Source organism: Podarcis gaigeae (assembly GCF_964106915.1).
Source record: "Podarcis gaigeae genome assembly, chromosome: 15".
In the NCBI taxonomy this organism is placed as follows: domain Eukaryota; kingdom Metazoa; phylum Chordata; class Lepidosauria; order Squamata; family Lacertidae; genus Podarcis; species Podarcis gaigeae.
The window spans coordinates 10,707,855-10,725,412 of NC_139692.1; the positions used below are offsets into that span (position 1 = coordinate 10,707,855).

General features: G+C 42.7%; 1 protein-coding gene across 14 annotated transcripts in view; it reads left to right on the top strand.

The window, feature by feature from the left end:
- CAMK2B (calcium/calmodulin dependent protein kinase II beta) overlaps positions 1-17,558 on the top strand; it is a 203,663-nt gene that overhangs the window by 47,972 nt on the left and 138,133 nt on the right. For all 14 annotated transcript variants that reach the window (XM_083713534.1, XM_083713545.1, XM_083713544.1 and 11 more), the window contains exon 2: positions 6,262-6,356. In XM_083713534.1, the coding sequence (XP_083569660.1) occupies positions 6,262-6,356 (95 nt within the window). The remainder of the gene's footprint in view (positions 1-6,261; positions 6,357-17,558) is intronic.

Sequence of the window (17,558 nt, forward strand, 5' to 3'; positions counted from 1 at the left end):
GTAATTTCCCCTTCTACTTTTGTATTTTATAAAGCAGTAACATTTCCAAGGGACGCGGGTGGCGCTGTGGGTAAAACCTCAGCGCCTAGGACTTGCCGATCGTCAGGTCGGCAGTTCGAATCCCCGCGGTGGGGTGCGCTCCCGCTGCTCGGTCCCAGCGCCTGCCAACCTAGCAGTTCGAAAGCACCCCCGGGTGCAAGTAGATAAATAGGGACCGCTTACTAGCGGGAAGGTAAACGGTGTTTCCGTGTGCAGTTCTGGCTCGCCAGAGCAGCGATGTCACGCTGGCCACGTGACCCGGAAGTGTCTCCGGACAGCGCTGGCCCCTGGCCTCTTGAGTGAGATGGGTGCACAACCCCAGAGTCTGTCAAGACTGGCCCGTACGGGCAGGGGTACTTTTACCTTTAACATTTCCAAATGTGTCAGGAATATGCACTGTATAATCTTGAGTTATTTTAGGCTACTCCATGAGGCATTATAATTCAGACTGCTGTTCAAACCTGGGGGTTACTTTCATGCTAAACTCAGTGTATTTGCCATGACTGTTGAGTTCTGGCCAGCTTCTCCTGCCCCTAAGACCCAAATCCCATTGCAGAAGTTTGCCATGGTGGTAAATCATTTCCACTGTGTGTGTGTGTGTTTGTTGTCTTTGTGGATGCAATACCACTTGGTTCAAGTTACGCTAATGTTTGTGTTCCACTGTGGTCTCTGGCTGAACAGGTTTTGCAGGATTTTGTATAGGGTGGTCGGATGCAAAAGGACAGGAATTCTACATTTTTAATAGAGGAGGAAGTTCACCTACTGAAATTCCCTCTTATGCATAACTATTAAAGGTGCGCTAGGACTTCAAGCTGTATTTTGGAAAAGCTGGAACTAGCTTCTAAAAGCATGACTATTCCAGGTATAACAGGCATATATATATTAGTGCTTCTGTCACTGACACATACTGGATAGAACTCAGAGGAAGTTAGTATACTTCTCCCTATACAATGCCAGGAATAGTTTTGAAACCATTTTTATGCTTTTTAAAAAAGTGGTTTTTTGATTATATGAAAAAACAGGTGTATATGTACATATGTGCTCATTTAGCTCTTAAACAAGCAAATAGATAAAAAAAATAAATGCAAAGTTTCCCTTAGGAGTGAAACTGATTACTCCAGAAGCTGCTTGAGATCCAATCTAGCCAATTTCATCACTCCATTGATCTGACTAGGGAAACAGTTGCAGCAATTAGAAATTAAGAACTTGGAACAAACAAGCTCCCCCTGGCCCTTACTATTACACTTGTATCTTCATGCAGCTATTGATACAGGATTGTGACTAGTGCTATTGTAATAGCGATAAGAGGAAAACTGGTGCTGCTGTTCCTCAGAACAAACCTATCTGTACACAGCCCAGGTTGTGTTGCTTCAACCACAAAAGAGATCTCTGTGGTAAAGCTGCATAATTCTGCTAGCTGGTTACGTTTGTGCAAAAGCTCTCCAGGTGGTCAGTAGTTTAAAAATGCTGAATCATGCTTCAGTAGGTCAACTTAAGTAGTTTTAGATCCACCAACACTCACTCCATAGAGCTTGAGTTCCAATGCACCAGTAATTCAAAAGCCTTGCCGATATCCCAGGATATGGAGCTCTCCCTCATGAAAAGTAGCTCTGTAGAATTGACATTTATACATGATTTTAATATTTGAAGGTGCTTTTGACTCAAATTAATTTTTGGTTTATTTTGTTCTCTTTCATATATTCATTCAAATAACTTTCTCTTTGGATTCTTTTTCTTTGGCGACCACTCATAGCCAAGTAAGATTGTCTTCCATGAACATGGTCTTAACGGTGTGTCCATAGGTGACTGTGGAAGCCAATTCTGGATCCACACATCCTTCCACAGTGGGCACATAGGTTTCTGGGTGGGAGTTGATCAGGGTGAGGGTTTGCCAAACGTGGCTTCCTCTTAGAACGTTTCTCCCTTTCGTCCTGAGTTTGAGCGTCTTCAAAGTCCATGGCACCTTTGGCAAAGGCTGTTCTCCACTTGGAGCGCTCTTTGGATTACAGTACTTTGAAACCTGGGGATGTGGGTGGCGCTGTGGTCTAAACCATTGAGCCTCTGGAGTTGCTGATCAGAAGGTTGGCGGTTCAAATCCGCACGATGGAGTGAGCTCCTGTTTCTCTGTCCCAGCTTCTGCCAATCTAGCAGTTCAAAAGCACACCAGTGCAAGTAGATAGATAGGTATCGCTGTGACGGGAAGGTAAATGGCGTTTCCGTGTGCTCTGGCTTCCATCACGGTGTTCTGTTGCACCATAAGCGGTTTAGTCATGCTGGCCACATGACATGGAAAGCTGTTTGTGGACAAACACTGGCTCCCTCAGCCTGAAAGTGAAATGAGTGTCGCAACCCCATAGTTGCCTTTGCCTGGACGTAACCGTCCAGGGGTCTTTTTTTCAACCTTACTATGAAACCTCGAGGAGTGTGAGCATATATGCTTATGTGCACTGTATACATGTTTCTGAGCAGCTGCTGAAAAGTCTGTAGCAGTTATTTAATGAGGAAGGTTGTTCTGAGCTCAGTGGAGAGGGGCAAATTTGTATACGTGATGAAGATGATCCTACTTGAAGCTGTGGAGTAGAACGGTCAACAAGCTGTGGCTCATGACTGAAGTAGACCTTAATGTCTTTCTGGAGTGTGAAAAGCAGAAATGCTAACAAGGCCTTAGTCAACCAGTGTGAAGAAGATACAAGATTTGTAACTCAATGCTGTTCTCAGCACTGAGTGACCTTCAGGAGTTTCCCTGTATCCTGATAAGACTCAGGATCAGGGGTCAGCAACCTTTTTCAGCCGTGGGCTGCTCCACCGTCCCTCAGACCATGTGGTGGGCAGGACTATATATATATTTAAAAATGAACAAATTCCTGTGCCCCACAAATAACCCAGAGATGCATTTTAAATAAAAGCACACTTTCTACTCATGTAAAAACAACGCTGATTCCCAGACTGTCCGCGGGCCGGATTGAGAAGGCGACTGGGCCGCATCCAGCCCATGGGCTTTAGGTTGCCTACCCCTGCTCAGGATCATGTCAACTGCAAAATAATGGCATCTTGCTTTTTCAGGTGTTTGCCTCCTGACTTGCCATTTTCCAGTACAGAATTTCTTTTAGTTGTGAACAAAGGGAGAATGAAGCAATCAATCAGCAAGTAGGAATTTTAAAAGTAGTTTTTTGTAGTTTTTTTAGATATTGGAATTCAGCTTCATCTCTGTTTCATCCAAGAAGTTTTTTTCTGATATCTTTTTGTAACGTAACTGAACTCTTCTCTGGAACACACACATCCAAACTATCGATGTCAGAGTGTATTCTTACCGCTTTTAATAATTTTACTTTGCTTTAGGCTTCTCTGTGCTGAATTTTCCATGCACTTTTTGTACAACTCTGAATGATTTTTGTTATTTGCTTGAGGATATTTTATTTCTCCCTTATCAGAATTCCTCCTTGTGATTATTAAACATAGTTAGGTGTTTCCTGACCTTCGTCCTATGGACAACTTTGTATTCAATTTTTTAATAGTTTATTTTTTTCAGATTTCACTATTTTATTTTTAAAACATTTTTCTTTAATTTTTACCTGGGTTAATCTTCTGTTTGGGTTTTCCTGCACCCTGTATACTGGAAACTGGATTGATCTCCAGTAACATGGATCTAAGACTGCAGGATCCTGATTTCTGGAATTTCACTCTGGGTTGGTATCTATGTTCTTTTTTAAAACAAAAAGGCCATGAAATTAGGACAGCTGGGACCACGTAGTAAACTTTAACTAAGGCGGGTTTGTTGTTGGTGAGCCAATGTAGGATTCGGCAGTAGTTAAATTGTAGTTAATTTTAATATTGCATATTGTAATCTTTGCACATAATAGCCACTTTATTGTTTATTGGATTTTTCGTCCCCCAAGATGTATTTATATATAATGTACTTTTGATTTCTCTTTGACAATATTATGCTTATATCTTTCATAAACTAAAATGCATTCCTTGGTCTTCTGCTGAAGACTGAATCTTTCCAAATGAATCTTTCCAAACAGATTGTAACCTCTTGGGTCCTGGTTTGTCACCAGCTTCTTAAAGGTAAAGGGGTCCCTGACCATTAGGTCCAGTTGTGACCGACTTTGGGGTTGCGGTGCTCATCTCGCTTTATTGGCCGAGGGAGCCGGCGTACAGCTTCCGGGTCATGTGGCCAGCATGACTAAGCCGCTTCTGGCGAATCAATGATATTAACTGAGTACCTCGCTTTCAAAAGTTAGGATTTGTTGTTGTTGTTGTTGTTGTTGTTGTTGGTTGAATATAGGTTCATTTGCAAATCCTATGTAGAGTTTCAAATAAGTAAATCCCATTAAACAAGGAGGACTTAATTCTGAGTAAGGATGCACAGGATTGTGCTGAACCTGTTTCTGTAGCAACTAATTTATCTCTGCAATGTTAGCATGCAATGCAATTATTCCTCATTTGTACTGCATTATCCTTCTCACTGTTTATACTGGGATGAGCTAAAACTTCATTACGATTCAGAGAGCATAGAGAGCTGTTTTAGCCAATCCATTCTTTCTGGAATAGTTGACATTTTTAATGAGCTTCAGTTAGTGATGTCTATTAACTTCAGTGGGAATACTCTGAGTAGGAGCAGCATCGGATATAACCCCATACTGTATATCTGAGACTTCCCATGAAAATCAGGCTAGCCGCTGTTAAAAACCCAGTACTGGTCTGCATGGTCTGATTCAGGCAAGGCAATTCTTATGCTTTCTTAAGAGTCTCACTGTCATGCAGAGAGCAGAGCACAATTTGTACCAACAAATATCCATCAAATATGCCCTCTAGCTTCTGACCTTAACTGTGACGTCCACATAGCTATGGCCCAGCAACTTCACTACTGGTTGGAATTAGGGAATGAGTAATAGACAGCTGTTTGGAGTTGTTGACAGCAGAGCATCTGAGGTCAGTCTTTGCTGAGGTTGTGGGTACCACGCTGGTGAACTGAGAATTATAGTCTTGTAGCTCAACTCATTATCCTACACTAGAGTAGGATTAATTAGCCTAACTACTCACGACAGATGTTTATACAGCCTTTATTAGCCTTACAGTTCTTAGGAACATTAAAGTAAGAGCACTTCTTTAAAAAATAAAAAAATGCAAAATCTTAAGTGCTAAAAATTGTGTTAAAAGAATTCTCAGATAAAAGTCAGCTTGGTATGGTGGCTAAAGTTTTTGATTAGGGCTCAAATACCTATTCAGGGAAGTTTTTAATATTTGACGCTGTACTGTTTTTAACACTTGATTGGGAGCCGCCCAGAGTGGCTGCGGAAACTCAGCCAAATGGGTGGGGTATAAATAATAAATTATTATTATTATTATTATTATTATTGAGTCCTGAAGCTGTTTCTGTCACTCTTTTTGTGCTGCTCTGGAGGAAGGATGAGATAAAATATGATTAATGAATATATTTCTAATCCCAACAGCAGAAGTCACTTAAACTAACACATAGTACTGCACGTCAGAGATTTATTTATTTATTTATTGTAATATACCGCTTGATTGTAGAAAACCGCAAAGCCGTTTTCGTGTGTGAGAAAGAAGGGATGATTCGTGTAACTCACTGCATTCTCCCCTGCCACTTCCCCTCCAAGGTGGTTTTCCTTTCAGCTGAGAAGGGACCCTGAGGATCATCTAGTCCAACCCCCTACAATGCAGGAATATGAAGCTGTCAGGAACCAAACCTGCAGCCTTGGTGTTGTCAGAACCACACTCTTAACCAATTGAGCAGTCCAGCTATCCCTGGATCAAGCGGCAAATAACGTTCAACAGGAAAATAGGTCTTCTTCCTGAAATCTTTGGAGCCCTTTTAGACCTTTTAAAATTCTCATTCATCACAGGTTTTTAAGAGACTGGGTGGCCTCTTTTCACAAATGCTGTGGTAGTTGGTCTTCATTAGCAGGGAGTTGGACTGGATAAATTTTGAGATGCTTTTCAACTCTTTAATTTTAGGACATTCTCATTGAACGAATTCAACATGGGGCAATTTATTTTCTTTTTTCTCTCCCTTGCTCTCATCTGGAATAAGAATGCCATGATGGGATGGGCTAAAAGGGAAATCTCTGTATGTTGAAATGTTAAAAAACGTTGCAAAACTATCTTTAAAAAAACGAGATACTTCTGTGAATCGGATTCTTCCAAGCTGCAGGAATTAATCTCTGTTTTCTCCTTTTTTCTGATGCACATTTTTAGGGGGGCTTTCTCAGTTGTGCGGCGCTGTGTCAAACTCTGCACTGGACACGAATATGCGGCAAAGATTATCAACACCAAGAAGCTCTCAGCCAGAGGTAGGCTTCTTTTGTTTTGTGCAATAGATGAGGCTTTTGAAACTCATATTACAGGACAATTCTCTGGTAGCAGGCCACTCACTTGTTGTTTCAGTCAGGAGAGACACAGGGTGCTGCAGTGCTCAAATAGGAATACAGTGTCGAATTATGAGAGACTACGAGATAGATAGGAGATAATTGCGAAAGACAGGAAGCTGCTATAGATATTGAGTGCAGTAATCACTGCCAATCAAAAGGGGGTTGTAGAAGAACTCTATAAACAATAAGACCTCTCTCCTTCAACGTATTCCCAATCTAAGCTTGGAATTTTCCATTTTTGTAGGCAGCAAGAATAAGAGAGCTTTTGCCCTTTCACTAATAATGCTTTTGCCCTTGGAATTTCAAAATTTATGATTAGCTCAACGGATGGGGTATTTATACCTTATAGACTGGAACTAACAGGTTGTGGAAGGGTATATCTATGAGATTAATGAAGACAACGTGAAGGAAATTGAGTTTGCTGAAGCAGTGGTACTGTAAGTGATTAACCCAGACCTTGTGATTGTAGAGCTGGGCAGTAGGTGAAGATGGGACTCATTAAACCATGAAGAACTGATTTTTAGGAAGTCTGTTAGCCCCAATGAAGCAGCTCCCACTGAACAGTGAGTTGCTATGCATACTGTTTCAAAAGAGGGCTGGACATGAGGACCTAAGCATAGCCTTGCTATTAATTTGATTATTTAAGATGAATGAGAATGATGGTTAGTTTTCTGAGAAGCCATTGTGACTAATAAGTTTACCTACCCATGAACAACTGTGGCAGATTTTGGTACTAAGCTGAATTAGGCAAATTGGATTTGTTTCTAGATAACAAAAGTTGGCCTGCTGTGGTGGTTAATTTAGATGGTTCTCATTGAGCAATATGCGCACACAACGTTTTAGGGAAGTGGAATGGAAAAACTGAGTTGGCTCAGAGATGGGTCAGTTAAAGTTTGTCTTTCAACTCCCAAAATTATATTGCCTTATGCCTGTGAAAATTGTTTATGATTTTCTATGACATACACACATAAGTGCACCTTTCTCTCCATATGTGCAGAGTACCTTTCTGTTCTGATAGGAAGATAGGTAACGGCAGGGTGCTTCTGGGCATCCGTAGAGTATTAATTTGAAGTCCTTTGGTTTTTGTTTTTGAAAGCTTATCAGTGACAGTACTGAACCTGGTGAGCCTCTAGCTGGTTGATAGCCATAAAGGCAAACAGACAACCAAGGTGCCCATATGGTCCTGGCTTTGCAGGGCTGATGTTCTATTTCTGAGCTCAGTCAAGACAGAGTCATTTTATGCAGGCACAACAGGGTTGGGAGAGGCAGTGTCTCCTTGCACCTCTCATAATTACTTCCTGTGTGGCCTCAGGAAGATTAGCTTCATTCTTTGAGAACATTGGCTTCAAGATAAATAGGTAAAGTCGAGGTTGGTTCACTAAATTGCTAAATTAGCAGAGATATCCCTTGTACATCTACTTCATTGACTTGACAAAGGACTTTGACCTCATCAGCTGAAAAGGACTTTTCACACTGCTCAACAAGATAGGATTCCCACCTAAGTTCCGCAAGATGATTGTGTCCTTTCATGAGAATATGCATGGCTCTGTCCAGTATGACGAATCATCCTCGGATGCCTTCCCTATAAAGAGCGGTGTGAAACAGGGTGGTGTTTTCGCACCAACTCTCTTTGGCATAGTCTTCTCCCTATTGCTTTTCTATGTCTTCAGCTTCACTGAAGATGGTGTCTACCTGGGTTCCCCCCATAACTAACAATATTTCAGTTGACGCTGAGATGGACAAGCATAGTGGCAAGACAGCAATGGCAATGGCTCGCCTTTCCAAAAGGGTATGGGAGAATTTGATGCTAATGACCAATACCAAGATGAAGGTCTGTCTACCAGGCTTGCATGTTGAGCACACTGCTTTAATGAAAGTGAGTCGTGGGCAACTTGCGCACTGCCTTCAGGAAGATTTTGGGTATCACATGGCAGGACAGAGTCTCAAACACAGATGTGCTCTCCCAAGCCCACAATCCCAGCATGTTTTCATATTTCCATCTCAGCGACATCTATGCTGGCTTGCTCATGTCCACAGCTTGGAAGATGGCAGGATTCCCATGGACATGCTCCGCAGAGCGCTGGCTTCAAGCATTAGGCCTGTTGGCAGTCCAGCTCTGAGTTACAAAGATGTCTGCAAACGTGACATAAAGGCTGGCCACGTTAACCCTGCTGTAAGTGAATCCCTTGCAGACGATCACAGTGCCTGGAGACAGTCAGTCAGGGTGTGTATCCACAGCAGTGATCAGAGGAGGAAGGACCACTGGGAGGAGCACAGAGAGAAGAAACACCATGGTGCACCTGCAGCAGCAAAACCAAACACCTCCATCTGCCCCACCTGCAGTAAAAGATGTCTATCTCATATTGGTCTCTACAGCCATAGTAGGAGCTGTAACTCTTGAAAGGTTTGACTTTACTCCCCCCCCCCCAAGGCTCACTTTTCCATTCTGCCCCAACAACGGAAACTGGATTAGTCCTGACAGTGAAACTGGATTAGTAAAGTTTAGATGCAAGGGAGATATTGTGGCTGAGATGACTTAGTTTAGAGAGGAGCTGATTAGAAAGTGACAAGTCTGAAGTGTTTAAAGAAGCTGAAGGTTATTAACTGGGCTAAACTCAATGATCTCGGGAAGGCCACAGAGGCTAGCAGGGGTTAAGTCAATGAGGCATGTAGTACCTGTAAGTAGTATATAAGGAAGGGTATTATGATTGGAGTAGAGAGGCTGACAAATAAGGTGCTAGAGTCAAATCGCAGTAATGCTATTGGCTAAAGTGAGATGAAGGTATTTGACATTGAAATCCTTAGTCAGATCTATGCAGGCCTGCTTAGGATCAGGAGAGCACTTCAAAAGGCGAACTCTTATCCCCTTCTCTCTGTCTCTTGTTTCTTTCCCAGCTGGAAAGAAGGCAGATGTCTTGTATTCAGGCACAGTAAATTAACTGTTGAATTAACTGGAACACCATGTGTCCTGAGCCCAGTCAAACAGTTGCATCCAACCCTTGAAAGTGATTTCGGAATACAGGACCAGTCTAACAGGTCAATATTCTTAATGTCTTGGAGTGTACCGTATTGGTAGACTTCAAACAGGAATTCTAGTGGTAGGAATGAGGAACATGAAATGTGAGAAGGGAAAGGCACAGGTAGTTCAGGTTCCTGGGGAGAGCTGAAAAGGAAGACTTTGCTCATGGTCCCACTGCTGTAGATCAGATTGATGGATACTCATGACATGACCTCCTCAGTTTTGGTGCCAAGGTTATTTATGGGAATTGTCTTATTTCATATAATTATAGCCCACTTTTCAGGCTAAACACCCCACAGCAGCTTACAAAACAGACCCACGATACAATATGCAACTAAAAAATATAACTAAACCACAAACTAAAAAAAGGAAATTAATAAAAGAATAACAATCTCTTATGAGATCTGCCTGGTCCTGTATGTCTTTTAGGATTTAGATTTTTATTGTAGATGTTTCTGTTTCAGTGAGACTTTTGCTGTGTGTTTCTTTTAACCTACTGTTTTAGAATTGACTTTATTAGCTTTTTCAGACTGTTCCATTTTCATGATGATACTGTTTGTTTTAATTGTCTTAATGCTTTTAATGCTTTGTGACACAAAGGCAGGATGAAATCAAGCAAATGAAATGAAATGGAAAAAACTGAGAATTTCTGCATAGCAAATTTAGGAAAAGAAAAGCTGAAGCATGGAAAATTTCATCCCTTTAATTTTTAAATTAGATTAGTTCATTGAACACAGATTCAGAGTGAATATTATAATTTGGGAAACCCTCTACTTAGTAGATTTGTTAGATAGTTGGTTTTTTTTTTATTATTTGAATAGATTTTTTAAAATAGCCCACGATCTCCCCACACAAGTTTCTAGTTTCTTCAATACAAGCAGTGAATAGTTGTTAAGAAAGTGATAATTGTGCTGGTGTGAGTGGATTTCCTGGAGATGTTTGAAATATACTTAATGCAGAAGAAAAAGAAGGAAGAGAGACTAATGAGAAAATAGAGTTTCGCACTTCTGAATGACATTTCTTATTCAGCATTGACTACTGTTAATGTAACTAAGAAGTTGAAGTAACACCTGTGGCTAAAATACCTAGGAGGAGTGCTCTTTAGTTTAGTTCATCAGGTCTATTTCATGATTAGATTGATTTAGAAGGAACTTTGCACAAATGCTGCATTCTTTGTGTGCACTGGTAGTGCCTTACTAGACAATCATTTCTTTGCTTAGTGAAAGCATGCCTGTGTGGGATCTGGATACCTTCCATTGATGAAGGGCTTTGGGAAGGGACTTTAGCTCGGTGCATGCAAAAGATCTCAGGTTCTATCCCTGGCATCTCCACAGTGGACTGTGAAGGACTCCTACCCTTTCTGAAACCCTGGAAAGCTCCTGCCACCTTGTCAGTATAGACTCTAGACCAGGGGTAGTCAACTTTTTTAAACTTACCACTCACTAATGCATCTTTCTTGGTGGTAAAATTTCCTTACCGCCCACCAGTGCTCAATGAAAGGAGGATTCAACTTGTGCCATAGAACCCCCTACTGCCCACCTGGAATCTTGAAACACCCACTAGTGGGTGGTTGGGACCAGGTTGACAACCGCTCCTCTAGACCCAGGGGTGGGGAAGCTTTATCAGTCTGTGACCCTTAGAGGAAAACTTTGTTTGTGGGCAAGGGCAAATCAAATGAGGTGTAGGATGTAGTTATGTGACTATCACAAGTTTCTCCCGGATGGTACCCATGATACGCGAGTGGCACTGTGGTCTAAACCACTGAGCCCTTGGGCTTGCCAGTCAGAAGGTTGGCAGTTCGAATCCCCGCGACGGGGTGAGCTCCCGTTGCTCTGTCCCAGCTCCTGCCAACCTAGCAGTTCGAAAGCACGCCAGTGCAAGTAGATAAAAAAGTACCGCTGTGTTGGGAAGGTAAGCGCCACTTCCGTGCGCTCTGGTTTCCGTCACGGTGTTCCGTTGTGCCAGAAGCGATTTAGTCATGCTGGCCACATGACCCGGAAAGTTGTAGTTGACAAACACCAGCTGCCTCAGCCTGAAAGCGAGATGAGCCTGGCAACCTCATAGTCGCCTTTGACTGGACGTAACCATTCAGGGATCCTTTACCTTTACCTTTTTTTAAACCCATGATATCACCAGTGATGATATCCCTCTCCATGTCTGGTTCATTGCTGTGTGGACAACCTAAGCACGTCTGAACAAAGCACTGGGTTTATGTGCCCCCCCTTCTGTTCCCACATAGCCAGGGGATTAATTCCACTTTCAGAAAATAGCGGCTTGACACATTGTATGAACCTAGAATCCTGGGTTGCAGCAAACTTAATTTCAAAACAAGCCACCTTTAAACTGTGGGCTAAGAAGCTGGCTTGTTCAATTAGCCACAGTTTGTTTCAAGAAGCCAGGATTCACAAACTAATGTTCTGATCTTCAAAGGAGTCTGTTTCTCTTGCCCATGTTGGAGGTGAAATGGGGTGGATGTGTGAGCCTGACGCTTGGGCTTGGCTTGCTGCAGGTCACCCACGTAGCACTAAACATAATGTAGCATTTTGCAATTTGTTCAGTTGTGGGACTTTCGATACTGGAGGCTAAGTGGTCCCAATGTCTTTCCACAGCACTGGAACATGCATGCACTAATTTAGCCCTTCAAACAACCAAAGAGGAAAAAGGTTTGAGCATTAGCAAAGGTGTATTGCCCTGCCATTCTGTGGACCTCCTTTTGTTTCTTATTTGCCGTACAGTCCCCTCTGACAGCTAAAGCTCACCTTAGTCATATGGTCAGCAGCTAAATTTTTGTCTGCCGTGGCCTCAACAGACACTATATGAGGCTTTCCTGACTAAGAAATGGCCTCGGCCCAGTATACCTGAAGGAGCGTCTCCATACCCATCGTTCTGCCCGGACGCTGAGGTCCAGCGCCGAGGGCCTTCTGGCGGTTCCCTCATTGCGAGAAGCAAAGCTACAGGGAACCAGGCAGAGGGCCTTCTCGGTAGTGGCGCCCGCCCTGTGGAACGCCCTCCCATCAGATGTCAAAGCGATAAATAACTACCTGACATTCAGAAGACATCTTAAGGCAGCCCTCTTCAGGGAAGTTTTTAATGTATGATATTTTAGTGTATTTTTGGTTTCTATGGAAGCTGCCCAGAGTGGCTGGGGAAACCCAGCCAGATGGGCGGGGTAAAAATAATAAATTATTATTATTATTATTAGACCCTACTTTTAAAAGTAATTAGTATCCTCATGAGGCTGTTTTGGAGAACATGGCATTTGCAGAGAGCAGGGGTATTAATCCTTTCTTCCGTCCTCTGAAGCCTCTTCCCCATCTTAATTCTCTCCTCCTTGAAGTTGCTTTTAGTTCTCTGCAAGGGAAAACTACGGGAACCGTGGTACCTGCATGTTCAATCTAAAATACTTTAATAATCTAACAAATAGCATCTTCTGGAGAATTCCCATCATGCCCACCTTTTTCTAACCTGAACCCTCCCAACCTTGTTGTTTTGTTCAGAATGTAACCTGAAGGATAATTCTGGGGAGCTCCAAAGCGTGTTCATGACCTTGTGACATTTTAATTGGTCCCAACACACCAATTAACATCCTGCTAATTTTGGAATTGACAGTGAGAAAGTTTCCCAAATGAAAGACTGCTGCTTTCTTTGACTGGTTATTCCGACAGTAGATTGCCATCTTAAGATGTGTTCCTCTCATTGACATTACAGTACATTTGCCTAGCTCTGATTTCCACTTGCTGGCCTTTCAGTTGTCTTTGAGTCAAATAATTGTAACCCTTAAAAAAAAATGCTACAGTCCAAATCACCTCTTGGCCTTCTGTCGCACCAGCTTGAATGTTCATTGTCTGACACAATAAGAATTATTTCTAGCACCACAGGGTGGGCAGGGAATCCTTTTAAATTTCTCCTGGATAGTTCCCAGTTTGGGGTTTATTTGTTTTTTTCCCTTATCTTTTTAATTTATACATTTTGAAACTTCATTAACACTTTGGGTTTTTTTTTTTTTGTAAAAACTCATTGGTAGCTCTTAAGAGCAAAATCTGGTATAATTAGGAAGCAGAGTGGCAAAAGCTTTCAGAACAGCAAATGATCCTGGTAGTTAACAGACCAATTAGCAGGAATTGATCCTGTTCAATACAGTGGAAAAAAGTGATATGAGGCACTGTCAATAAGCATGTAAAGATCACTTATCCAGCTAAGCCTGCTCACAAATACTTGGGGAAACAGATGCCATCAGACAGTCCTGTTGTTTTTCCCAAGTGAGGATACAAGAAACACAACAAAATTGTGGGATTGTTGTTGATGCTCTCTCTCTCTCTCTCTCTCTCTCTCTCTCTCTCGTTCATCCTATTTAGTGGGGCATTATGCTTTTGTTGAAGTATATGAGCTTATTCAGAAATGAGCTGCCCACAAGATTTGAAGCTGGAACATTGACCCCACCCATACTAGTAAATTTCTCTATTCTTGACAGTGTTTACTGCAGTGCTTAGAAATCCAGTCCATGTTTTCCTAGCAATTCTAGTGTACTGGAATCTGGAGCAGTCGTCAACTAGGTCTTACTGTATTTTTGACTCAGGCCCTCTCTGGTTTTGCAAGCTAGACTGGGTCTGGCAGTCACAAAAGGTTCTGATATGCCTTGAGTATAGGTACTTCTTTGCTACTATAGTTCAGCCTTGTAAATAAGCCCATGAAATTCCTTGCTCCTACTTTTGTTTTGTTTACTAGTTTGTTAAGAGGCTGGTAGCCTGAATTTCCAAACTAACCACCGAGGAGGAGAAGCCACCCAGTTTCTCAGCCAGCAAGCTACTAGCTTATAAGCAGGCATGCTAAATGCACAAGTAGGGTTGCCGTATTTCAAAACGTAAAAACCAGGATACTCTCAAAATTTTTGAGCTTTTTAAAGGAAAACCCGGAATTTGTTGAGCTTTTTTTTTAGACAACCCCAGAAGTTGTTGAGCTTTTCTTTTTCTTTTTTACAAAAACATTTTAAAAAACCATAGTTGATCCAGGACAAAGTGCTGCCTTTCAAGTATCCCCTCCCCATGTCAATTCCGCCTTTGAAATTCCAGTAATGACTGCATGACAGCATTTTGCATAAGTCACTAGAGAATGCACTATTCTTACTAAGCTGGGCTAGCACTAGGTAAAGGTAAAGGGACGCCTGACCATTAGGTCCAGTCGTGGCCAACTCTGGGGTTGCGGTGCTCATCTCGCTTTATTGGCTGAGGGAGCCGGCGTACAGCATCCAGGTCATGTGGCTATCATGACTAAGCTGCTTCTTGCGAACTAGAGCAGCACACGGAAACGCCATTTACCTTCCCGCCGGAGCGGTACCTATTTATCTACTTGCACTTTGATGTGCTTTCGAACTGCTAGGTTGGCAGGAGCAGGGACCGAGCAACGGGAGCTCACCCTGTCACAGGGATTTGAACTGCCGACCTTCTGATCGGCAAATCCTAGGCTCTGTGGATTAACCCACAGCGCCACCCGCGTCCCATAGGGCTAGCACTACTATAGTGCTAATTTAGGATTCTCAGAGCCACCCCCCACCCCATTCCTGCTTTCTTGATTGTCAATTGTAAAGGCCTTTCTTAGTGAGAATTGTGTTTTTACGTAGTCTTGTGATGATGCAATTATATGCACATTTTCCTGAGAGTAAGCTCCATTGTACACAGTAGGACTTCTGAGTAAGCCTGTATAGGATTGCTATGTGAGAATCTCTTTCATATTTGACTGTGTATAAAACTATCAAAACCTGCAGTTTACATTTACTGCATAGATAATTTTTTCCAATGGGCACTGCCGCTGAACAATAAGACACTGCCTTGCCTGTAAGTTTGCTATTTCTTCTGTGAGTGCAAGGGGAAGCTGTGTAAATTTGTTAGGAGAGAGCCACTTTTGGCATTGAAAGTATCCTAAGTTGAAATTTTTAAATTTGTACTTAGCTCAGTCCCCCTCCCTCGCCACTGAAGTATATGATACTAACAATAAAAGCACCAGTTACAGAAAAGTGGTCCAAAATTTATTTTATTTATTATTATTTATTAATTGAATTTAATAATTAATTAATTGAGGTCTCAGGGCAGTTCACAGAGCAAATTATAAAACCACAAAATATATAATGAAAATAAAAACAACAACTCAATAGCTGCCACCCCCCCAAAAAAGCATAGGGAGAGCATTCCACAGAGGACCATTTCAGAGAAGGCCCGTTCTCATGTTGCCACCTTCTGGACACACCTCCTGGAGGAGGCACACAATGAAGGGCTTCAGAAGATGATTTCAGGGTCCAGGTAGTTTCATATGGAAAGAGGTCCTTGAGGTACTGTGGTCCTGAGCCGTTGAAGGCTTTATAGGTCCAAACCAGCACTTTGAATTGAGCCCGGAAACTAATTGGTGGTCAGTGCAATTGGACCAGGATCAGTGTAATATGCTCAAACCATCTGAATTCTGCACTAGCTGAAGTTTCTGAACCATCTTCAGAGGCAGCCCTACGTATAACACATTGCAGTAATCTAATGTTGAGGTTACCGTAGCATAGACAACAGTAGGCTATTGCTGTCCAGATAGGGGTGTAGCTGGGCCACCAGCTGAAGCTGATGGAAGGCATTCTGGGCCACTGAGGCCACCTGAACCTAGAGCGACAGCAAAGGATCCAGGAGGAGCCCCAAGCTACAAACCTGCTAGAGAAGAATTAACAGGGACACGTTTCCCTCGTCTCTCTTATCAACAGATGTCATCATACAGGGCGACCAAAGCAGTTTCTGTGCCAAAACCGGGCCTAAACACCGATTGAAATGGATCCAGAAAATCAGTTTCTTCCAACAGTGCCTGGATTAATTCTTAAATTAACAATTCTATTTGATTGATGGATTGGTTTTTGACTTTCTAGGGTGCAGTCTTATACATGCGACCCCCTGACTGAAGGGCATTAGAATTCAGTGGGAGCTCCTTTATGCTGAAGGAATGCAAGGTACACCAGCACTATAGGTAAAGGTAAAGGGACCCCTGACCATTAGGTCCATTCGTGGACGACTCTGGGGTTGTGGCGCTCTTCTCGCTTTATTGGCCGAGGGAGCCGGCATACAGCTTCCGGGTCATGTGGCCAGCATGACTAAGCTGCTTCTGGCAAACCAGAGCAGCGCACGGAAACACTGTTTACCTTCCCGCCGGAGCGGTACCTATTTATCTACTTGCACTTTGACGTGCTTTCGAACTGCTAGGTTAGCAGGAGCAGGGAGCGAGCAACAGGAGCTCACCCCGTCGCGGGGATTCGAACGCCAACCTTCTGATCGGCAAGTCCTAGGCTCTGTTGTTTAACCCACAGCACCACACCAGCACTATAACAAGCAGCAAAATATTTTGAGCTGGCCCTGTGTGGAGGTGCAACAGCAAGGAAAGCTTTGTTGAAATATGCCTGCAACACAGCTGCAAAAAGCACAGGAGCGCATAAAAGGAAGAAAGAGTGGGGGGATGAGAGAGAGCTGACAGAGCTTCCCCGAGGTCTGTTTAGAGAGCCGTGTTTTGTGCTTTTTCCTTTCCCCTCAGTCTTGCTTCCTGCTGGTTGTTCCCATTGCCTCCATTTGTCGTAATGACCTCTTTGGGTAATAGCTTTGCCTCCAGCTCACTGATCAGATAATACTGGACCCAAAGTCAGAGGTTGTGCCTTCCCGTGGGAGTGGGAAGTCAGGGACCTTACTATTGTTTGTTTTTGGGGAAAAATAATAATGCTTTTAAATAAAAAATGGCGATTGTATATTTATAGGAAAGTCTTGTGTGCAGCTGATTAATGTTTGTAGCCCCCTGTCACGTCCTCTGTCATGCATGGATACAGCTCCAGCTGAGAATCCGCCCCCACCCACCCCAGTCTTCCAGCAGCATTTTGTATTGAATTTTAATTGCTATGAGCCACTTTGGGAGCTGCTTGGCTGAAAAGCAGGATAAAAATAAAACAAATAATGCTGTTGAATAAGATCTGACACAAGCTGAATTAGTGCAGTGAATGAAAGGTTATCTGTGAGACCCATTCTCTGTTTGCCAGAGATGCTAAAAGAGTGATTGTGGATGTCATGGGCGATTGTGATTGTCATCCCAACCCTAAGCAT